Source organism: Schistocerca piceifrons, chromosome 5 (assembly GCF_021461385.2).
Source record: "Schistocerca piceifrons isolate TAMUIC-IGC-003096 chromosome 5, iqSchPice1.1, whole genome shotgun sequence".
Classification (NCBI taxonomy): Eukaryota; Metazoa; Arthropoda; class Insecta; order Orthoptera; family Acrididae; genus Schistocerca; species Schistocerca piceifrons.
The window spans coordinates 472,844,213-472,870,305 of record NC_060142.1 but is presented as its reverse complement, the minus strand read 5'-3'; the positions used below and the strand labels follow the sequence as shown (position 1 = coordinate 472,870,305).

Sequence of the window (26,093 nt, the reverse complement as noted above, 5' to 3'; positions counted from 1 at the left end):
ACACACACATATCCATCCACACATACACAGACACAAGCAGACATTTGTAAAGGCAAAGAGTTTGGGCAGAGATGTCAGTCGGGGCGGATGTACAGAGGCAAAGATGAAGTTGAAAGACAGGTGAGGTATGAGCGGCGGCAAATTGAAATTAGAAATTAGCGGAGATTGAGGCCTGGCGGATAGCGAGAAGAAAGGATATGCTGAAGGGCAAGTTCCCATCTCCGGAGTTCTGACAGGTTGGTGTTAGTGGGAAGTATCCAGATAACCCGGACGGTGTAACACTGTGCCAAGATGTGCTGGCCGTGCACCAAGGCATGTTTAGCCACAGGGTGATCCTCATTACCAACAAACACTGTCTGCCTGTGTCCATTCATGCAAATGGACAGTTTGTTGCTGGTCATTCCCACATAGAAACGCTTCACAGTGTAGGCAGGTCAGTTGGTAAATCACGTGGGTGCTTTCACACGTGGCTCTGCCTTTGATCGTGTACACCTTCCGGGTTACAGGACTGGAATAGGTGGTGGTGGGAGGGTGCATGGGACAGGTTTTACACCGGGGGCGGTTACAGGGGTAGGAGCCAGAGGGTAGGGAAGGTGGTTTTGGGATTTCATAGGGATGAACTAAGAGGTTGCAACCTCTTAGTTCATCCCTATGAAATCCCCAAACCACCTTCCCTACCCTCTGGCTCCTACCCCTGTAACCGCCCCCGGTGTAAAACCTGTCCCATGCACCCTCCCACCACCACCTATTCCAGTCCTGTAACCCGGAAGGTGTACACGATCAAAGGCAGAGCCACGTGTGAAAGCACCCACGTGATTTACCAACTGACCTGCCTACACTGTGAAGCGTTCTATGTGGGAATGACCAGCAACAAACTGTCCATTCGCATGAATGGACACAGGCAGACAGTGTTTGTTGGTAATGAGGATCACCCTGTGGCTAAACATGCCTTGGTGCACGGCCAGCACATCTTGGCACAGTGTTACACCGTCCGGGTTATCTGGATACTTCCCACTAACACCAACCTGTCAGAACTCCGGAGATGGGAACTTGCCCTTCAGCATATCCTTTCTTCTCGCTATCCGCCAGGCCTCAATCTCCGCTAATTTCTAATTTCAATTTGCCGCCGCTCATACCTCACCTGTCTTTCAACTTCATCTTTGCCTCTGTACATCCGCCCCGACTGACATCTCTGCCCAAACTCTTTGCCTTTACAAATGTCTGCTTGCGTCTGTGTATGTGTGGATGGATATGTGTGTGTGTGCGAGTGTATACCTGTCCTTTTTTCCCCCTAAGGTAAGTCTTTCCGCTCCCGGGATTGGAATGACTCCTTACCCTCTCCCTTAAAACCCATATCCTTTTGTCTTTCCTTCTCCTTCCCTCTTTCCTGACGAGGCAACCATTGGTTGCGAAAGCTAGAATTTTGTGTGTATGTTTGTGTGTCTATTGACCTGCCAGCGCTTTTGTTTGGTAAGTTTCATCATCTTTCTTTTTAGATATATTTTTCCCACGTGGAATGTTTCCCTCTATTATATATATATATATATATATATATTCATGCAAACTCTACTCACACTCACACGACCACTGCGTCTGGCAGCCTTGGCATTCTGTGACCAATTGGCAATTAAAGACATACAAACCCTAAAACAATAATCTTGTCAACAATTTTAAATAAAATTTCAACAAGAATTTTTTAACTACCATGTAGCATGACTTGTTACAAACAATGTAAACCAGAGAATGCCAAACTTGTTAACAGCTGAGCTAAAAATTCTGCTGCTATGAAATCAAAGCAGTCAAAGTAAGTGAAATGTGGCAAACTCCCCTAAACTAGTGCTCCTTTTTGGCAGCAAAAGAAACAAAAATTGAAATGGGTACTACAGAGGCTGAAAAGCAACTTTTCTACACACAGAATTAAATTTTCCATGTGTGAATAACGTCATAGGCTCTGGCCTTAATAATTCATTGACTTATTGAAGTACTGGTGGCAGTGTGACACAGGTGTTGAGGGAGTACCAACATATCAACATGAACCAACAGAGTAACTTAGAATTTTGGGTATCTTGGGTATTATAACTAAAACATTAGAGCAGAAAAGCGTGGAACCTTTTTACCCAACATTCATTGTCCACCACAACAAAACACTGCTAAAAGGCAGTATGCCATAGAATAAAAAAGCCAGATTCCAATACAGTGGATGGATCTCCTCCTCCGATCTATACAGAATTGCCAACAGGAAATGCGAGCACGTGCTCTGCCATACTTAGCATAAAATACCACAAGAGATAGAAGGGCAGTTTTTCAGGTCATTGATCTTCCAGTCACTGTCAGCTTTCCAAACCATCAAACCACTACTTCTTATTCAAGCGCCTACTCAATTGTCCTCACATGACAGAGGGTGTTTCATTTACTCCTCCCATCACAGAAAAATTCTCGGCAGTAATGAAAATTAATCCTGGGTCCTTGATATGACACACAAGCTAACCATTCAGCTAACTGTGCCACAAACACAATAAAAATATTTGATGGGGAATGGGGCCAAAGCTTCACATAATTATCAAACAAGGTACTATATAAAACTGCCGTAAATAAAATTAAAATAATTTGACAGTTTCATGTGGAAATGGCCACATTTAACAATAAAAATACTTATAGAATATCAAATTTATGACCATGCCACCTTAAACATATTCAACCAAGATGTTTGCAGGCTGAGAAAATCTCTAAAGCAACCTCTAGGCACTATTACAAGGAGGATGACAAACAACCAATTATTAACTCAGATGAATGGCCAAATGTCAGCACTAAATTGGGGAGCACACTACTTAGAACGTTATCAATACCCTCAACTTCTGGTGGAAGAGATGTGCGTATGTACACTGCTCTTATATAAGATGTTCTGGTATGCACAGATGGGAACCGAATCTCCACCCTACTCTATGCTCCTGCAATTTCTACAGTTTGATCCTTCACTATCTCGTCTTTCTTCCTCTGCTCCTTCATCATCACTGTCGTCGTCGTCAGCAGCAGCAGCCTTCTCTGTTGCTATTCTATTCAAAGTTTTTCTGAACTTCAGATTCTCCCCACTTTTGCTTTCTTATAAAACTTTTTTGAAAAACTTTCCTTAGATTACTTTCACCTTTAGAGTCCTCTCTCTTACAGTTTCACTGATTCTTCCCTTTCTTTCCCCCACTGCCATCCCTTCTAGTGCACAAAACTAGAAACATTCTTATATCCCACAACACTGTTTTCCACCAATCTCCATGTTCCTCTTCATCACACTTTCTGGCTTCCAGCCTCAAACCTCCAATTATATCTGTCATCACACGGTATAAGTGTTCCAGCGAAAGAACAATTGGATCATCTGTCTGAGATCACTTCAGTAGAACCAGCAAAGGTAGTACCTGGATGACCAGACATTTCTCCTGAATATTAGTTAGGTCTTGATCAACAAGTCATCTCACTTGGTGTTAGTTGTCCAGAGACACACACACACACACACACACACACACACACACACACACAAAACATAAAAAGAACATATGCTGGTGAGAAAGAAATTCTTCCTTTATTTCTGTGTTCAACTTCAGTAAGGCTCATTTCATAATTTTTAGCCTAGTTTCACTCTTTTGTGTAAGTTCATAATTTTCCCCCAGGACTAGATATATTTTCTTCTGGGAACTGTTGTATAACAGGACCAATCTCATGTTGCTGACAACACATCTGTAAATTTGAATTAATGTGAATGCATCTGAGCACACACATAACCAGATGAAAGACCTACAGTTATTTAACTGCACAAAATTAGTCTCAGCAATCCAAAAGTACTAAGTTTGATCACTAATGTGAATTCTTCTTCATAGTGACGTAAAGGGTGACTCCACAATGACTAAACAAAATTTCAGGGATGACAGAAGGGTAAATGTAACAATGTGAGGTAAGGAACTCTAGTCTAGAAGTGACCAAGTCGAAAGTTACAAGCGAAAATAATTCTCATACCTCTGACAGAGTACCTCTTTTACTATAAGCATTTTGATTTCCAAACTTTGGGAGAAGGTAGTATGGACCAAAACAAGAAAAAATTGTCCAGTAAACATGTGATCTAAAATGCATACTTTAAGAGCTGTAAGCATCTGTTTCAATAAGAGAACTGTGTTACACTGCAGCAAAGACAAACAAGTGCTTGCAGCTCTTAAAGTATGCATTTTAAAGCTCATGTTTACTGGGCTTTTTTTTTTTTTTTTCTTCTAGTTTTGGTCCAAACTACCTCCTCCCAAAATATGGAAATTAAAGAATTTGCAATAGAAGAGCTCCACTGTCAGAGGTATCAGAACGATTTTCACTTATAACTTTTGCATCAATCATTCCCAGACCAGGATCCCTTATCTCAAATTGACAGATTTATTCTTCTTCTATCACCCCTGAACGCTTGTAAAATCCAATCAGTTTTAAATTCACTTATCTCCTGTTTTAGTCAGAAGCAATATCACTTCCATTTCAAGAAGGATGGAAGAAAGAACTACACAAAAGTGGTACATTAAGCTTTTCATAGGGATGACTGCATTACAGGCACATTTTTAGAACTATCTAAGGTTACTGGTGCAATTGTCTGTAAAGTTCTGTTAATGCACGGTTAAAAATGAGTGCAAAAAGTAGAAATAGCCATCACGTGATGAAGCCAAATGTTTAAATAAACAATTATCATACTGAAAACATTAACTTGGTGTTCTTCAGGGAAGTATATTAGGACCAATTTTGTTCTTTATACATGTCACTGATATTCTAGGCAAAATAAGACACGGTGACAACTTCTCTTTGCTGATGACAGCAACATCATAGTCACTGATACAAAATGAGAACTCCTAGCTGAAAAGGCATCTGAAAACCTCAATGATGTGTACGAGTGGGGAGTATTGATTAAATGTCTTGGGTCATCAGCAAATTTGTGGCATTGTCTTGCTGCAATGTTTCAATGACTTGCCCAATTGTCACCTTCAACCAAAGTGTTCAGTTTGTTCCTTTATTGTTAGTGGATCACGGACTCTTCTGCCAAGGGCCCACCAGGAGGGCAAATTATGTGCCTGCAGAATAGATTTCATAGCCGATGGTGCAAGGCCCCTTGGTTGGGTGGAGGGAGTCTAGGCGCCAAGTACTGGCACTGCCTGTCTGTCCCGCTCTCTGCCACCACCGCTTTCACATCAGAGCATTCCTAACATATTTCTGCTAATGCCGCATGTCATGTGGAGCTTAACTGGAAATCACTGCACTGACTGACAAGATCATCATGTACTCTTATTTCCGCAGCCTCTTTGATGACTGAATTCCAGAACCCATATGAACCCCTGTCTTTTCGAAACCAAACATATGACTTCTGTTTATGGAGGGCAACAGGCAGATTCCATATTCCCACATTTCCAGAAAACATTTGACATAGTGCTCCACTGCGGACTGAGGACAAAGTCCCAGCACATGAATTAGGGCCCCAGATATGGAGTGGCTTGAAGGCTTTTTAAGTACTAGAATTGAGTACATTGTCCTAGTGCATGTTCACCAGAGACAAATGTATCATCAGGAGTGCCCCAGTGGTGTGTGATAGTACCAGTCTTATTCTCTATATACACAAATAATCCAACATACAGTGTGATCAGCAATTTACTGCTGTTTGCTGATAATGCTACAGTTTACAGGAAGGTGTCTTCGTTGAATGACTAGTTGTTGTGGTGAATCACTGCTTACTCTACATGTAGAAAAATATAAATTAATTCAGGTGAGTAGGAAAAACAATCCTGTAATGTTCAAATACAGCATTAGTAGTGTGCTGCTTGACACAGTCATGTTGGCTAAATACCTAGGCATAGTGTTGCAAACAGATATGAAATGGAATGAGCTTTCAGGTTGGTAGTAAGGAAGGCGAATGCACAACTTCATTTTTTTGGGGGAACTTTAGGAAAGTGTAGCTCTCTCTATATATGAGACAGCTTACAGAGCACTACTGTTACCTATTCTCGAGTATTGCTTGAGTGTTTGGGAATGCTACCAAGTCTGATTAAAGGAAGACATGAAATGAATTAAGAGGTGTGCTGCTAGATTTGTTACTGGTAGGTTCAATCAGTACACAAGCATTATGGAGATGCTTCATGAACTCAAGCAAGAGTTCTCAGAGTGAAGATGACACTCTTTTCATGAGGCACTTTTGTGAAACTTAGAGAACTGGCACTTGAGGCCAAGTGCAGGTCGATTCTACTGAACCAACATGCATTTCCCATAATGATCACAAATATGCCAAATCAGGACTCATACGGAGGCTTACGGATAGCCACTTTTCTCTCACTCTACCTGAGAGTGGAAAAGGAAAGGAAATTACTAGTAGTGGTGCTTGATGCCCTCCGGCATGCACCATACAGTGGTTTGTGGAGGACGTATGCAGATGCTCTGTTACAATGTTGCAGACTTGTTGGCATGGCTGAGGCAAATGCTCCTAAAATGTTCTGAACAGTGCTGCGAGACACACTGCAGTGTCTGGCTGATGTACTAAGTGCCACACTCACAAGAGATGCTATAGACGTCTTATGCCCATACTCCTAGTTGGTCTTTGACTAATCAAAGCATGTTCTTGATTTTAATCATTTAGCAAAAAAAGTTATTTATTTCTTATGTTGTGCTTCTACATGATAATGGCCATGACTGGCTGCAACATCTCTACTGGAGGCACACAACTAGTCCACCCATTGGGCTCTCAGGATGAGTCTGTAGTCCAGTGGCTACAAAGGAACAAACTGGACATGAACCTAAAACAATGAAGAGTAGGAAACTCTAAACGTTGCAACAAGACAATGCCACGACACGGCTGACAATATGAGAATATTCCATCAAACAAATTTGCCAAAAATCTTGCATTCCCATATATTGGGCCATATGTAATACATTAATATTGAACATAAAGAAAAATAGCAGAAATTTCAGCTTTAAGAGGGAAAACAACACAATAACATTAAACATAACTTATAAATCTATAGGCTATGTGGCGAACAGGGTGAAGATACTGGGAAGTGACTCATCAGCATGTCATGCCCTTAGGAACATATCATCAGTGCCTCTTGGTGACATTATTCCTACATACACTCAATTCTTAGCAAATAGAATTCTTTTCTGAGGATAAAATGCAAAAAAATATGAAGGCAATTTTCAAAAAGCAGAAAATATCCATAAGAATAATAACTAAAAGTTGTAGCTGAGCCCATTGCAAGAAATTATTTTTAAAAAGTTTGGTAGGTATTCTTGATGTGCATTTACACCCTGTAGTGCACATCAAGAAAACATTAGTAAGTACACCACAAATACTTCTCTGCATGATCATGGAACAAGAGTCAGTTTGGACTTAGATTTGTCAACAAAAGCCAAATGAAAAGTTCTAAACAGCATTTTCTCCTAGAGATTAAAGGTGTGTTACAATTTTCCCAAAGAGTCGCAAGAGATCTAAAATACATTTACTTAAAAAGGAAATTAAGCATACCTCTTAGTTAATACAATTACGTGACTGGGTTCAGATTACTCGATTGGATAGATAAAAAATCTACTCACCAATGGCGGAAGAACACACACATATAATATTGTTGTAATTGGCAAGCTTTTGGAGCCAGCAGCTCCTCCTTCAGGCAGAAAGGTTGAAGGGGAAGGAAGAAAGGTGAAGGAAAAGGACTGGAGACGTCTAGGAAAAGGGGTAGATTTTGGGAAAGTCCCCAGAACCGCAAGTCAGGGGAGACTTAACATACAGGACAAGAAGATGGTAAGTCTCCCCTGATCTGCAGTTCTGGGTGACTTTCCCAAAAACTACCGCTTTTCGTAGACCTTTCCAGTCCTTTTTCTTCACCTGTCTTCCTTCCCCTTCAACTTTTCTGCCTGAAGAAGGAGCAACAAGCTCCGAAAGCTTTCCAATCACAACAGTCTTTTATATGTGTTCCACTGTCGCTTGGTAAGTAGACTTTTTTTTTTATCAATAATTGATTGTTTTTGTTGTTCTCTTAGTTAATACATACTATAAAATTAAAATTTACCAGGAGAACTCAGGCAGGAATTAATAATAATAAAAATGGGATTGCTGTTGTACAATACTAATGTCTCACAATTTTTATGATCATAATGAGGTGAAGTTGCCTCAGTTTTTCAAACAGATCGAAGTGAAGAAATGGAAATGTAACTGAAGTGTGACAGCATGGTCATGTCCTTAAAGTCATTTGTAGGAAAGTATGGAGGGACTATTCGAAAAGAGAGTAATTATTTTTCATGCCATTAAGCTAACTTGTTACAAGTATTCAGAGTGGGCCAAGAGGCCCTACCCCATCGTAAACTAACTTAACACAAAACAAACAACTGAAATTCTAAAATAGCTGAACACTTTATTGAAGCTACAGGATTATTTAGATGACCTGGGGCACTTAAGCATATTTGTTTCCACGGTACTTTATTAGAAACGATAGATCAAGAGAAATGTCAGATTCCAATTTTCGTAGTTTTAGTTGTAGGAATTGGTGTTTTGGTATCGTCATCTGTGGTTGACCTATATAGGTCAAGGGAAATGTCCGATTTCAATTTTCATAGTTTTAGTTGTAGGTATTGGTGTTTTGGTATTGTCACCTGTGGTTGACTTATATAGGTCAAGGGAAGTGTCCGATTCCTGTAGATTTTTGTTGGTGTAGCAGAAAGTTGTAATTCTTTTTTTTTCTCTCTCTCTCCCTCTCTTTTTGTTCATCATGTTGTGTTTTGGGATCATGGTGTGTGCATGGTTATATTTAGCTTGTCCTCACCCTAAAAACCCCCAATATCCCGCAGTTGTCTCGTTAGTTTAATTGTATTTTTGGAGGGAGATGTTATTTTCTTATTTACATGTATTTTCATGTTTGTTGCCGTGTGTATGTAGTGATGTCATAGCCACTACATTGGAGATGTTTAGAATAGTCATTTCCACCATACTGATGACATTGTGGGTCAAAGCAGACGAATGGAATCGGACACTTAAAAAGGTTTGTAGATTGCTTCCTTCAATTATAACATAATCATAAAAGAAGAAATCCATTGATGTACGGTCAGGAGATCTGGATGGCATTTTTGTTGGCCCTGATTATCTAATAACCTGCCCACAAATACCTCTCTTTTTCATTAAGAAACGCCTCCACAACAGATTAGAATCAACGATGAACAATGCCACAGATATCTGATTTAACAGCAGTGCAATCTGGCGTTTCTATCAATAATTATCTGAAAACATTTAACAGTGAACTCTGGTGTTTATAATTATCACAAACAAACAAGTCGTTTTCAATGGGTTTATAATGAGTAGTGGCTTTTGACCCACCTCATTTACAAATTTAAGAAACTTGTATGTTATGTCCAACTGAATGAGCTAGGGGATTTGTTAAGATACCAGTCTCTGTTTTGGGAGGCTTGAGGCTCATGCTCTGCTCAGCCAGCATAGTTTATGTTTTCCTAAATCACTTCAACCAAATGCCAGGATATTTCTTTCAAGCAGGTCACAATATATTACCTGTCCTTGCCTCGTTAAATAGGTATGACATATGTTTTCTCCATATTGAGAAGACAGATCCTATATCAGACCTCTGGCCAATTAAACTACGATGACAACTACTCTGCTGCCCAATAAGCACAGACACAGTCACTCACTCACCCTCTTTCTCTGTTTTAATAGCAAGCATATCCTCCCTTCCATACTATAGTGGCAATGCACACAAATTGTCTTTACCACCAAAGTATATAATGCAAAAACATTGGTCTTAATACTAGATACATGCTCTCATGGGAAACACTTTTTCCTTCCTGACAAGCATCAAGTGAATAATTTCCACACAGACCATGTAATTACAGTAATCATGTTAGCTAAGAGTAGAGAAAATATTTTGTTATACAAGAGCACATCACTAATGTTATTTCCCCAGCTCTTCAGTCCTCAACTGCAAAGCTGACAGGCATACTTGGAAAAGTACTGGTATAAAATGCATCAGACCATAGCTTTCAAAACTACGCCCTGCGTACTGAACAGTGTATTTTTTTAAATGTATCACATGCTGACAATTGTATTACACACAAAATAAGTATTCCCATTAGTTAAATGATATGTGGGGAACTGGTAACCTGACCAGCAACTATCATAAAAACGGGCATCTCATCCTCCTGTTAATACTCCAATATCATCAGCACAAATGTCAGCTGAGTTGGTTCAGTGTTTAAGGATCCCATGCAGCTAAGATCATAAGTCTCCTACTCACCACCAAGGGCAGAAGCCGTGTACCCCAACCTGTCTGTATGTAGACTAAATTCTGTTGCCAAGTATAAAAAGGTGTTCTAAATTTTTGTGTAACTTTTGCCTGAGATGGAACATGTATACCAGTCCAGTATTTACCTAGTAGGATATGAGAAGCCACCTAGAAACCACATCCAGGCAGGCGAGCACACGGACTCATCATTAATTTGCTGGGCAGATTTGATACAGAGCCGGTGTAACCCTGCACCCAGAAGCAATCATGTTACCCCGGGTGGATAACACAACTGTTATCTACATTGCTAATCACTTCCATCATATTTAAGTTTATCATAAAAGTCTGCGGGACTAGTGTAGCAGGGGATACAACCCGTCGGCTTTGGACATTGACGTCACAAGTCGCCAATCGAGAAGCGATTCTTCTTAGTGTTGTAGCTCCCTTTAGTGGCTGATAAGTGTTTTTTGGCTTTTTTAAAAAAAATCTCACGAGATAGAATAAACAGATCCACTTTATTAAGCAATCAGTAAAAAAACGAAACTGAAACATAACGGCAAAAGCGAAAATGGTAAACTGTTATCTGGCGACTTGTGACGTCATTGTCCAAAGCCGACGGGTTGTATCCCCTGCTACACTAGACCCAAGTCTGCTAAGAACAGACTTACACTGAGTAAAACAAGGTCGACATAGAGGGCTTGCCAAAACTGAACGTGTTTCTATCTGATAATGATCTTTAGACCATTCACCATCACACTAAGAAAGTTTGTAACTAAAAAGTTTTACAGTTCATTATGATGAAATACCTCTTACTAGTTCTTGATGCACAAAATACTCTTTGCATTAATACTTACCAAAATACTCCCCTTCTTCTTCTTGCTTCTCCATCTCTTCCTCTAACTGGCGGGTCAACTCTTCAATTTTCTTCTCAGCTTCTGTTGGACCCTTTAACAAAACCACGGTATGCAATCACAAACAAAATACTTCCCATCACTGTATCCAATAAAATGTCTCATTCCCTCAATGAAAGTAGTTACAAGACAAAATCACCTGCACTTTACAAACATAACTAACCATTGGTCGTGGTGGTGTGACACTGTAAGGCAAAAGTGTCTTTCCCATCAGTGGTTTTGTTTTATTTGTTGCTGGTGAATTACTCTGCTGCTTCTGTAAGCCTGAAGACTGAACTTCAGCTGGTGGTGAGGGTCCCATACTGACATATACTGCATTCGCAACACCAGATGACGTGCCCCTCTGATAACTAGTTGCAAGCTGTACTGGTGCCACCTGACCACTGTTCCCAGTCATTACAACGTAATCACCGTTACCATTTACATTTGGTTTGCTAGTTACAGAATAAGAATTTCCAGTATGATTTTTCAAATTAGATTTCAAAGCTGATGGAACACCTAATGGAGTGTTTGATGTTGCAGGGACATACGTTGTGTTTGGTGACATAGTACGAATTGCTTCACCTGAAGATAGTGGAGCATTAGCAGCATTACTTCCATAGTTTCGAGAAGGAATACTGGCACGATTGTTATGAGAACCCTCCAATGAATTGCTGGAATAAGGTGGAACATTGACATTACTTGACAGCTGTGATTGACCTGCTGGAGAATTTGAGGTCATGGCACCACCCACATTAGATGCTGCACTACCAGGGTATGGTGGTGGTGGAGGGAGATTGTTCGTTCTAGGTGAAACGGGTTGTGATGTTGCTGGACTAGTTGCTCCTGGCCTTGCAACTGTCATAGGAGGAACAAAGTTCAAGGAATGTTTTGTTGAAGGGTTCCCATGCAATCTCTGATCTGCAGAAACTGCCACTTGAGGACCTGGCTTTGCTGGTTCATAATTTAAAGCAGATTTACTTAATGAAGGTGCATTTGACAGACCGAGGTCTTGGATATTCTCATAAACTGGGGGTGCTTCATAGGGAGGATACTCCTTATTTGACACTCCAGAAAGAGATGCATACCTACCACCAGTTGGAACCTGGGGTTGGGCTTTTCGGTAATTTGATTCATACTGTAAAACACCTTCGGCTATACTAGCCCTTGGGCTGGAATGCTTCGAGTCCTGAGAGCCAAAACTGGAATGAGAACTTCCTATGTGTGGAGACATCTGATGGTAATAAGGTCCTGCTGGCACATTCCGGCCAGAAGTGTAGTATTCCAAATTTTCATACAAAGGTGTGGACACATTAGCGAATCCTTGTCCAGGGCATACCATGCTACTGCGAGGGCTGTTTGACTGTTGTGAATCTTTACTGGAACCACTATGACTATGGGTTGGGCTATTAGTCAATTTATTAGTTGCATAATACTTGCAAGAATCAGATGGAGAATTATCAGTACTCTGGGGAGTTCGCATGGGAGCCGAAGTTTCTGTCTTGGTACCTGAGAGTGAGGCTATTGTTTCAACCTGTTTTGGAGTTGCAAATTTTGATGCTGCAATGATGTTGCCTCTTTCATATATTTTATAGTCTGTTGGCTGTGCCTTAACATTTGTATTCCCAGAGCCTTCAACAACAAAACTTTCTATGGCACCGACAGAACGTTGTTTACCAGCGTCATGGTGACGTCCAGCACTCTTGATTGGCGACGCCACAGAACTAGAAGGAAGAGATCTTGATCCCGATGTCATCACTTCATAGCCGGCAGGCGTTCCAGAAACACCAACACCACACATTGCCGAACTAGACAGGGACTTCCCTTGACTGTCGACCGACTTTGGCACAATACGTCCATAACCAGACTCCGATGCCACAACCCTATGAGTGCTTCTGTCAATTTCTTGAGGGGCGCTAATCGTATTGTCACTGATGCGCAAGTGATTCAATTTGCTCAAATTCGCATCCATTCTGCTTTTATATTTCATGAAATTTCGCAAAAAAATATTTATATACTGTCATCACACGACTACGATAGAAAATGCCATTTGACTTCTGCTGAACGTATAGCTTTATTCATTTTTCTATTGTTTTCAAACACTCAATGACATTGACCGCAGAGTTATGGGTCAGTCAAAACATTACTACTGCACGCCGCCGTTATACAGAGCAATCACTTTAACCACAACACTACTGTTCGAAAAAAAAAAAAAATGAACTTATCACATACAAACACACAACCACCTGCCGAAACCATCAACTACAAAACCTAAGATAAGCTAGGTCCATTATCTTTCAACGATATGATAGCGCATGACCACAGATATTCTCCAACTTCGCTTAACGATTTATTACAACGATTTAAATTTTTCAACAACTTTTGTGCTTTGCCGCGATTTTTCTCTGAACTGGAAGCCAACGAAGAAATTCATTCTAAATTACTATACAATAGTGAAAATATATTATACATTACATCACTAAAGATGGCAGTTCGTAATTTTCGTTGCCGCAAGTACTCGGTACGTAGTAGCCTCAGATTGATGCTGCGTTGTTCATAAGTTCTCGTCTGGATACTGTCAACTGATTAAAATTACTTCGGTTCTCACTAGAATCAACATTACCGAAAACTACATGAAAAAACGGCTACTCTCAGCGAAATACTGCAAAAGGCATCTCTGGCAAAAGAACAAAAATTATTATGTCATTGCTTGCGTAAATACTAATTGAGCGTGAAAATCACGCCTAATTAAAATGGGATACAAGAAGCATGATTCAACCAGTCATATGAAAAGTTATACAACTAAATAATGTGTACAAAAGTCATATACTGCTGAGACTGTTAAGGATTACAAACTGCAACAAAAGTAATGTCACTCAAGTGCAGGCGTAGCAGCAACAATAACAAAAGTATTTAAAATAAAAGATAATCGAACTGATTAGGATCAATATGTGGAAACAAACGAAATTTTCCTGCATAAAGTGACTGGGAAGTGGACTGTCTTGAAAGAAGAGAAGTTGTATCCCCTTTGTTAACACGAAAGAGTGAGAAAGTATCTTGTGCTTCTGATAAGTAATATGAATAAATTAATTGTTGTGTGCCGTCATTACTTCCGATTCGCTAATAGCTGAAAACTACAATTATAATCCTAAGACAACAGATAGCTGTACGAACAGCGTGATGTACAACACTGGACATTTGCCCGCAATGGCAAAAGACTCAAATGGCGAACTGTACACCATTATCATTCTGTCAATTCTCATATAATATGGACACAACACGTTACATGGTGCCACGGACCGTCAAATCTTCTACAAAATCTCACATTTGGGACACTTCTACGATAAGTCAGTTTGTTGGAAAAGTCCCAGCGGATTTACCCGCCACATCATAACTTAACGTTTCCACTCGCCTCAGACCATACTGCTTAACCGTTGGAGCCGCATGATGTGTGCTTCGATTTTACTAATCGCCAGAAACAGCTGCACAGCCCCACGACCTATGCACTGGGTGTACTATCATGTCATGAGTGTGCCAGGAAACTTCGTAGTCTAAATCTGGCAGAATGATGCCATTTAAAATGATTAGCGGCAAGGCACTGTGATCAGATTCTCTTCATAATTAACAGCAGCCCATCACAGCAACCACAGACGTTGTTTCAAATAGTCAAATTAATTCTACAAAGTTAAAGAATGATAGATGATACACAAAAGTTCATTGCTGTGCTGAACAATTTAACTAAATGTTCTCACCTCATTAGTGATATCATTGGCTTTCCACTTACATCAAACGAGACTGATACGACAAAAAAGGGTTTATTGCTACGTTTGTCGAAGACACTAGAACGATAAATACTCTAGGTCTTGTATGACGAAGAAATCAGAAACAGAATCCCTTCTCAGATATGGAAGAACAGTAGATAAGCTGTAGGATCCGACATCTTTTTGGGTGTCACCTTGTGGAGAGTATGGATACTCGAACTTCCATCTTCACGACAGGCCACGCTTTTTTCAAGGGAGCAGGAACATTTAGAGGTGAAGCTGGCAGTAGAATCCATACAGTAATGTACCAAGCCAGATTCGAGCATCAGATATATTCCTCATGCTACGCAGTCAACCATCTTTCTACTGCAAGAACTCAAGAAGGGTGAGGCCCTCGTGAAATACGAACACTTACGAATCCGCCCAAGGCCGGTCGTGCGAGACCGAATACTCATGGCAACCACAGCGACAACGTGGAACGACAGTTAATCAATCTATCGCAGAAACAACTAATCCCTCATGACTGAAGCACATTGCCCTGAGGTTGTTGGTCTAACAAATGGATCATAACAAAATATCATGCATTGTCGACTTACCTTTTTGACAACTATGTTGGTGTCATGAGAATTTTGGCAGATGGCGCGCAAATGTATTTCACCTCACAGTTTCAAATATCAGCAACAATAGCCTACAACATGGGTGTTGGACGATATAAGGCAGGGCAAGATGCGAGCAGGCTACAAGGTGAAGATTCCAAACAAGCTTATGTTCTATCAGCCTACAGACCCAATCTTTTCATGTGGATTGGGGTGTCAGGCCGCCAGTTCCTGGTAGACACTGGCTTGGCAATTAGCACCATACTGTGAGAGCACTCTCGTTTAGGCAGCAAATTAACAAATACTTTTCTATGTGCTATTAATTATGCAACTATTCATCACTATGGAATAAGACATCTGACAGCAGGTTTCTGTCTTCACTGCAACTTCAGCTGGGAGTTTGTGGTAGGGGATATGACAGTGCCGACATTGGGGATGGATTTTCTTTGCCATCACAAACTTTCACTAGACTATTGTATGGCAGTGATTAGATGTACTGTTATGGGACAACAGATCAGGTAACAAAGGACACAGACGCTATAGGGATACAATCGCAGATGAAAAGTAAAAGACAAAATTAAGAGGCTGATAAGTAATATGAAACATGATATTACAACTACTAACAACAAATTACAGGAGGTGGTACAACACAAATTGTTATTATGTCTAGAAAATATGGAATAAAATAAAGCATCGTCAAGATCCGCAGCAGCCTCAACGACAGATGGCACCACACACCAAGTCAACAGATGCTGAGCAGACAGCTTTAGTTGAGTGAAGGACAACTGTGGTACACTCAGTCACACCATCGGAAAGCGACGTACAGTTAATAAAAGTCGTATCTACGTGTTTGGGGAAGTCAGATGAGGGACAAGGCGTTACATTCACATGTTGCAAGGCCCCCCAGTCTACACAAAAGCACCGGTACATGCACTGCATGGACGTCAAGCATCTAAACAAATTGTATAGGAGCTTTTGCAGACAGGAGAAGTACAGCCTACAGCCAGCTAATGAACACAGCCGATTCACTTAGTGTCTAACAAGGGCGTTTCTTTTAGATTATCTGCAGATTACCGATCATGTAACTCCCATACTGTACCAGACAGATATCCTATTCCAAAGTGAGAGAATTTTTCACATGCTCTGGGAGGTGCAAACAAGTTTAGTGTGATAGACTCCAAGAAGCCCTACTACTAACTACCAATGGCTTCAGACGGCATACCGAAAATGATGATCATCATCCTCTTCAAGCTATTTGAATTCGTGGATATGTGTTATGAGTTAAAAAATACTGCTCAGATATAGCAGCGTTTTGTCGACTCAATACTAAGAGGATTTTTCGTTCTGTTTTTGCTATTTGGAAGGTATACAGGTTTTCTCAAACACTGCTGAAGAGCTCAGTAGACACCTAAAATATATTTTTTTAACTCTTCAGAAACATGAAATTATAGTCAATGAAGAGAAGTGCTGAATTAGGGAAAATGAAGTAATCTTCTTGGATCATTCCGTAAGCAGTACCGGAATTAAACCCACAGCTGAACAAGTTGAAACAATCCATGCCTAGACCTACAGTCTTTCAGGAATTGCGCTGAATTCTGTAGACAATCAAGTTTTATAGTAGATATCTGCCACTTGCAGCGAAATTGCAAATCCCCTGTGACTGATACACTGATGGGAATAGATAATCAGGGGAAACGTGTGATTATATGCACAAATGACATGCAGCAAGTATTTGATAAGAAATAACTCAGCTCAGAACTGGTTGTTACACTAGTGAACACAGTAGAAAGTGCCTCATTATCTCTGATACCTGATGTGAGTGATGTGGTGATTCGTGCAGTATTGCACAAGATAACAATGGTAAAATAATATCCATTGAGATACTTTTCAAAAATATTAATTACAGCACAACTCAAATTGTTCACATTTGACAGTAGTTTATGAGCGTAATCGACGCTTTAAGGCACACATTAAAGGGTAGAGTTTTAAATATTTACAGATCATCATCCCCTGGTGGAGGCAATCAAGAATCACGGTAAAGGTTGTTCACCTCAACACTTTAGGAACTTGAATTTCATCAGCCAATTCTCCATGGATGTAGTACACATTAAAGGGGTGGATAATATTGCTGTCAACTGCTTTTTCAGAATCAATTCTCCATCAGTTTGCCTTGCGGCAGTAGAAGAGAATGATAAGGAACTCCAACATTGTTAAAAAAACAATACAACGAGTCTAAAAGTAGAACATCAGAAGATGAATGGTACAGTAAACAACATGTGATTTGACATATTACAGGGACACATCAGACCATTTGTACCCAAAGTATACAGAACAACTATCTTCAAGAACATGCACAAACTGGCTCAATCAGGATGGTGACAGAGCGGTTTTAGAGCCATATATAAGAAATGATTGCAAACTTTGGACACAGACATGTGTGGAATGTCAAAGGAGAAAAACAGGATGTCACTTGAGCCCAGTTTTACACACGTTCAACATCTCATTTGGCCGATTACAGCATGTACATCTGCATTTTATTGAACCTCTTCCTTTTTCGGGGGGGGGGACGGGAGGGGGGTTAGACATATCTTATCAGATACTCACAGAGTGTCAGAATAGGCCTGACTCACAGCAGAATCAGCAGCAAAAGCACTTGTAGAGATGTGGACTGCACATTTTGGATGCCCCACAGCTACCACAGCAGACCACAGATACACTTTGAGTTGTCCCTGTTTTTGAGCCTTTGTAAAATATGTGGAGTGAAATGTTTTAGAATCACTACCTACCATCAGTAAAACAATGGATTGGTAGAGTGGTGGCATCACATATTAAAAGTTCTGTTAATGTGTCATAGGGGGGAAGCAGCATGGATATTTTCCTCAGGTGATAGTGGGCATGAGATCTGCTTTCAAGGAGGACCTGCAAGCCATCTTTGATGGAAATTCTGTATGGACAAGCGCTAAACATACTGGCAGAATTCGTCAAACCAACAGCCTTACCAGATTCCATCGACCTGCCAGTATTAGTACAATCTGTTAAACATCATATTGCCGAACGTCACATTCCTCCCCACCCCCTCCCTCCCCCAATCTCACGGTTCTCCACGATGTTTGCACTTAAAGAGCTGAAACACTATGATTTACAGAACATCATCAACAGTTTCAGTATATCGATTGAATACTGCAAGATGGAGACACAACCAAGATTCATCAGCCACGACTGCCTTACAGGAGGAGTTAGATGATTCACACTATACACCATAGCAGCTGACTGCCCTAGACTACATGCTTACCACTACAACCCCTGATGCAACACAGTCATTTTATGGCCACTAGTGCAGACCACCGGCTCACTAGAATTATTATTCACAGGGCAAAATTGTGCACCAATTACCAGTGCGTATGTTGTCAATTTATTCCTGAAATTTTTGTTGTCAAAATAGCGAAGAGACATTTTAAAGCATATTATAATAGCTACCATTCTTGTTCCTTTATTTTCTCTTACACATATATATTTCCTTCTACTGTTCAAGATGAAGTTTTTAGATAAGGTGTAGTTAACTTATATTTATGTATTTATGTATTTATTGTATAATTATTTCGATATTATTCAGGCAGAGGATACAGAATCTTAGGGGAACAATCATCTAGATGATGTCGTTGGCTTTGCCACACCTAATGGACTGATTCTGCTGCCAGTACTGTCAAACTTTAACTTGTCAGTGAAGTGTGTAACAATTATATAATACACAGTGTTTATCTTTCTTCTCATATTAATTGGACTGCAGAATAGTTGAACTTGTATATATAATTTTTTTGGTGGGTCTTTGTGCATTTCATGTTTTATTGTTCCACTAACCTTTCTTACAATGTGTGATGAAAATGCTACATGTTCGGTATTATATCACCCATTCCACTGCCCTAGTGCTCTGCACTGTCAGGGGGCAGCTATTTAGCAATTACAGTAACAATAATAATATTAAAATTTAAAGATAATCGAACCGATTAAGATCAATATATGGAAAAAACAAGATCTTCCCATGCAAAGAGACAGGGAAGTGAATTGTCTTGGGAGGAGAGTTCTGCTTTGTTAACATGAAAGAGTGTGAAAGTATTTTGTGTTTATGATAAGTAATATGAATAAAGTAGTTATTGTATATCAAACAGTATGCTGTAGTTCCAGTTGGGTAATATCAGATAACTACACAGGCAGATATCAGGCATACAGTTCTGGGCAGGGTCACAGCTCATTGTTGACTCTTAACCCTTACTATTCTCAGAAAAGAAGCGAACTCCTGCGATAAACTATGTCCATCCATCTAATTACATATCACCAGCAGCTGCTAGTTAGTCTACAGGAGATATGGTCTGTGGTCTGTCATACTGTCTGAACTAGTACTGTAGAACTTCGCAAAGCGAGCATAATTCGTTCCAGAATCTTACTCGCAGTACGAAACACTCGTTAGCGAAACCATTCATCCCATATAAAACAACGTAAAGTATGATAATACATTTCATGCAGAAAAAGTAATAAATGTTTTATCTTATTCATGCCATTTATTTAAAGAAAATCATACATTCAGTTCTGTATACTTTCTTATTCACGATACACCACTAATTCTTTTTTAGTATGAAGCTATCGTTAGTCATTTGCTACTGCTGACGCTTCAGCACTTGGCAAAAATGTGACACAGCATTATCATGAAAAAAATTTGTAGTGCGTGGCCACTGCTTTATTGGGGTGATGATTTTCAATGTACGATGACCAGTTCCTCTGCTTTTAGCATTTCTTTCATTGCATCAGAAGATTGCTGTTTTGCTGTTACTGCCTCCTCTTCCTCCTCCTTCTCTTTCTCCTCCTCCTCTGAATCCCTCTCCACAACTTCCTGCTGTAAAACACACTGCAACTCCATAAGCTCTTTGATGGTCATTTCTAGGCTATGATCTTCCACCAGCTCATCGATATAATTGTTATCCACTTCTAGTTCCATGCCCTTGGCCAAAGACACAATCTTGTTGACTACAGGCTCCACAGGTACTGGCTCAAATGCCTCAGAGTCACATTCGACGACACACTCCGGCCAAAGTTTGTTCTAATCGGAAGTGAGTTCTCTTGGTAACCCCTTCCCAAGCCTTTTCATCACCTTCATGCAGGCAGTGATGTTGAAGTGCTATTTCTAAAACTCTCTGAGAGTGAGATTGGTAGCTTCAGTTAACTCAAAGCAATGCTCTTAGAGTGCTTTAGTCAAGAGCTTCTTAAAGTTAGAAATAATCTGCTGGTCCATAGGCTGGAGTGACAGAGTAGTGTTGAGACGCAGAAATTGGATCTCGATGAAATGAAATCATTCGAGGAGGTGGTCTTGTAGGCCTGGAGAATGGGCAGAAGCATTATCCATAACAAGCAAGACATGGAATGGCAGATTCATCTCAAGTAAATATTTTTTCACCAAAGGACCAAACACTTCATTGATCCAATCACAAAAAAGATCACGTCACCCAAGCCTTGTTGTTGGACTTTCATACAAGATTTATTCTCATCTTCTAGAATTTAGACACCATGAAGGCTCGTGGAGTCTCTGAGTGGTAAACAAGCAGCGGTTTAGTTTTCAAATCGCCATTTGCACTGGCACAGAACAGCAGTGTGACATTCTTGTTTTTCAGTGATTTTACGTTTCATTTCTAAGATCATTTTCTTTCTCTTGCGGGTTTACCTTCAGGGACATTTCTACGAAAGTTATTAAAATTTGCACTCAAAAAAACACTGTGTGAACGCAAATTTAGAAAAATGTGTCATCACAAGCTGCACTAAGGTGGTAGCAGAAAGAGCGCTAAACCCAGACTGCAGTATGTATTTAAGACAATGTTCATTAGCCACTGCCAACAATCGAAGGTGTTCATATTGTTGAACGTTTTCCCAGCCACGCGGGAACGACTGGTGACGTCACACTAAATCGTCGTCACTCGTTATGCGAAACATCGCTAGTTAAACGAGTCATATTTTTACAATTTTTGTGCTAATTATGCGAATTTCGCTTTATAGGAGGTGCTCGTTAAGTGAGGTTCCACTGTATATTATATATTCAGCAAAGTATTTAATTCCTTCTAATCTAGAAAGTCGGCCAAATGACACTGATAGGATAATGGAATCTGCTGGGCGAATTCTAGGTTTTCGATATCCTTCTCTCCTTCAGCATTGCTGGTGCCTCAGACATATAGACCTGGATGCTGTCAAACACCACTGCAATTACAATTTTTCGTTCTTCACCTCATACAACGTACGATGCACTGGGAAGAACAATATTGTGAACCTTTAATGCCCAGCAAAAACAGTGTTATACAGATTTTTACATCTACGGATGAGGGAGGATCACAAAAATGTACAGGGAACAAGAAGATCTCAAATATGTCTTCATTTAGGCTTGCAGTGAGAGTTCATTTGATATCATAAGCCACTAATTCTTCGAACAGATATAAAATTGAATGAATAGTTTTCAAAAATCCTTCCTCAAAGGTGGAATATGCTTTGAGGATCCAACAGTGTTTATAATATTTAATCTTCTTGGGCATTAGAAATGAATGCCGAACCACAGGTGAATAACTTTGTACTCTCACAAATTGAATATATCAAAGGTCTAATCCACCAACTATATGAAATCATTACCGCGTCCTTCTTCTGCCATTAAATAGCGAACTGTGTGAGCTGATGTGTGAGATAGCAATTGAACTGTTGAGTGCACTCACTATCGTTCCTTTCCCTTCACTGTAATATACTACTGAGTTAAATTGGGGGGTATTTTCATCTCCTACTGTCCAAAATTAAAAGTTTCTCGATCACAGCTTTAGTCACTGCCTTGTTCTGTACCAAAATTCCCTGATTGAGTGAATGTTTCTCTAAGAAGTTGAGCAAATCTGGATTGTCAACGAACACCCACACGTTTCAGAGCATGGTTTATCTGAGGACAATAAGTATTTTTGTAACTAATGCCGAGTTCATTCCAGACAAAAGTGCTCTTTATCCCTATATCAGCTATGATTTTAGAACAAATATTGATAAAAGCACACAATTATTTCAGCTGAAAGCGCAGGTGCCACTCAGATATCAAAATCAAAGAAGGTAGGCTGCTTCCTAGCTGCAAACAAATCTCACAACATAACAGTGGGTCATTACTATCAAGTTATGAGGTCACCCAGCTGTATCTCGATCAATACAAGAACAAATATAACCTCCATGAGATGTGACTATGCATTGTTAAGCACCTCTGGGCTCACCACAAGTGTTACAGCTGCTTGTTTTTGAGCACACGTCAGTGCAGCAGTAATTAATATGAAGTTTTTAGATGTGGTCGGTCATGGTTATTTAGTCAGAGGAGGTACTGAACAGAAAACCAAGTACTGTACTGTATTTTATGGTCACTTGTCAAAAGAATATTGAACAACAATTTGCAAACAGAGAATGCACATAACTTGAAGATTTATTCGAATTCCTTAGCATGATTGAATTACTAAGTGAATGACATCTTCTACAAAAGACAGACTAAACTAAGAGTGGTATCTTAATCCACTGTTATCAATAAACTTCACAGAACTCATCATCAAGTAATACCAATGATTAAGAAAGCCATTCTCAACAAGGACAGGAGTCAACATTAACAATGTGAAGAGCAAAGTAAGAAACTTCATAACTGTCACTATGACAGGGACTCTTAAACTTTCGTATCTGATATTTCATGTGAATGAAAACTCCAAGGTTAAAAGGCTGAAACAAAGCCACGACCGAAAACATCGAAACCGTCCAAGAAAAATCAAACAACTGTAACAGAGTTCAATTAATGTTAACAATATGTCACATCTATAACTAATATCTTGTGTGCCTAAGTCTAAACAGTGTAATGATGTAAGTGATAATATAAGCTGTGGCGCTTACAGAATGTGAATATTTTGTTGCAGGGAGTGGTAGTGAAATCATCATTTGCATCAGTCTTTTAGTATATGGATGAATGCATTTCGTTTTAACAGTAATCAGCATGTAATGTTTATACTCTACCTAAGCATAACAAACCATTGTTCACGGGTGAATGTGTTGTGAGTTAACGAGCATTTCACTCTCATTTAGTTGTATGGCCGAAAGAATCAGCCTTCAGGAATTGTGAAACGAACCCTGTCGTCCAGGACCGTCAGCCACAAAGAGCGCAGATTCACCACGAGATGGGGAAATTCACAGGCGTCTATTGTACTTTAGTGTGGGAGTGAGACAGACGAGGAGCCATTTGCGGCCAGAGTGACATAGCGGTGTTAAATATGGCGGACCTAAGATTGGCCATAAAGGGAAACATCTATGAAAACTATCTAATTCTGAAGTAATTCAGGGAATGAGGTCTCAGTAATTTTAATCTGCCATCCTTCATAAAATCGGTGCAAGGTTATAGGCCGTGACACTCAAAGTTAAGAAGGAAATTGTATTGGTTTTATGTAAAACAAGTTAACGTTTTTTATTAATGGATATTATTGTTACTTTATTTAGAACCTGAAAGTGCTCAAATTTTGATTATTTAAATATGTTAAAATGTAAAATAATGTAGAATAAGCTGTAGCCAATCAGATGGACGGCTTCAGGAAAAGTACCTCCACTAGTCAGTTGAGCGACGATGTTTGGCACGCAGGGGACGCGGCCGGACACTGGCAGAGGGACAGTTCTGGTCTAGACACCAAAGGGTACAGTTCGGATGGAGACACAAAAGCGGACAGTTGGCCTTTAGGTAAGTATGAAGTGAAACGACTTAGAAAATTTCTTGTTGTGTGGAATCACAGGACTTAGTCTCTGAGCAGTGAGCAGCTGCGTGCCTGGTGTGAACTCTAACTTTTCGTGTAAATATCGAGGTGAAGTATTGGACTTGTGTTTCACGATGAGATTGTGAATGATCGAACTGTGTAAAATGGATATGCGCTCAAGTGTAATAGTAATTCTAAATACGACCACTTTCGCTATTAGTTTGTTTTCTGAATAAACATTATTCTAACCAAATCGCAGCTATGTGGCCTACATCATTTATGGGTCGTTAATTAAGTTACTAATATTACTATTACTGTTATTATATGTTATAGTAACCTAATACAATTTTGCAAACTTGCCATCAGCCAGACAAATTTAACCAAAGGGTCACAAGTGTCTAATTTAGGGCGTGTAATGCAACATGTGCAGTTCAACCCCTAGACAAATATGAGCCAAGGCATTTCGACGAAGAGGAACTGCATGTGAGCCTGAAGTCTTTGGGATGTTAGCTCACAGTGTCTAGTATTATCAGTGACACAACACGGAATGTCAGCCAACTCACAATCACAACTTGTGCAACAACATAGAGAGGAAGACTACTAATAACGTGTCATAATGGTAACTGAACAGTAAGCTTATGAAGCTAGGTACAGTAAAATGTAAATGAAAGACAGTGTCGAAATTTATCAATATACTTTTCTGCATTACAAAGAAAATGATGAGCTTTTTATCAGGAGTAAAGAAAATTTCACCTGTGAACCTGTCTACACCTTACGAAATATGAGCTGTTTGAAGCTGTTTAAAATAAATACACCATGATCATACTCACACAAAAGAGGGTAGACAATATCTAATAAACTATCACAAAACTTAATCACGGGTATAAATGTAAACAATTGTAATCATAGAGAGAGAGAGAAGCAAATTTCCTTAACCAGATTTGTGAACACATTAAAACGTATCATTTAAACAATGTTAATGTATATACCCTAAAAGTATCACATTTTCAAAGAATATGTCGACATGAAATAGTTAATGAAACATGCAAAACTAATAACAGCATACAGAATATTTTGCAGATTACATCTTTATACAGAGTGAGGCAAAAAGATGTTGACATTAAATGGGTGTTTAATCAAATGAAATGTCAAGGCAGTGATCTGGCACCCATCTCACTCAATGCACCTGAGTCTGTCCATTGTAGGTTGTAAAGACCACTGGGCCATTTTGGTGGGAATAGAAGTTATGACTTTAGTAATGCAGTGCTTTAGGTCCTCCAAGTTCCTAGATTTGCTGGCATAGAACTATCCTTGACCAAACCCAACAACCAAAAATCGCATGGCATCAGGTTGGGAAAACTTGCTGGCCATGGGAGAGGACCACCTCTACTAATCCAACGTTTACCGAACTTGCGGTTCAGTTAATCCGGAACCAACTGACTGTAATCGGCAGGGATGCTATCATGCTGAAACTCCACTCACTGAAGAATATCAAATGGAGCATTCTCCTCCATGAAAGAGCTGGGCATCTATAATGGATCAACTATGTACGAGTGATGCTGGTATAAATTTATAAAAATTTTTGCGAGTAATACTTTGTAAGAAAGATCGGTAGTAGCGAACTAGATTGGGTTTGTCTATACTACTTTCCAGTCGAGTATAAAAAGTAGGAATGTTAAATGATAAGACATAATATTTTGTAAAATAAAGGAGTAATATATGTTATTATTGAATGTAACACCTGAGAGGCTACTCCAGACTTTTAAAAATTAGCAGAATAAGAATCAAAACTGTAGTGAAGCTATGG

The 26,093-nt window shown here is 39.7% G+C and overlaps 1 protein-coding gene across 1 annotated transcript in view; it reads right to left on the bottom strand.

Moving 5' to 3' along the window:
• Positions 1-13,400, bottom strand: part of LOC124799247 (LIM domain-containing protein jub) — a 207,093-nt gene extending 193,693 nt beyond the window's left edge. The window contains exons 1-2 of the mRNA XM_047262791.1: positions 11,346-13,400; positions 11,126-11,216 (exon numbers count right to left, since the gene is read on the bottom strand). Coding sequence (XP_047118747.1) covers positions 11,126-11,216; positions 11,346-13,151 — 1,897 coding nt within the window. The 5' untranslated portion in view covers positions 13,152-13,400. The remainder of the gene's footprint in view (positions 1-11,125; positions 11,217-11,345) is intronic.
• Positions 13,401-26,093: the final 12,693 nt, after the last annotated feature.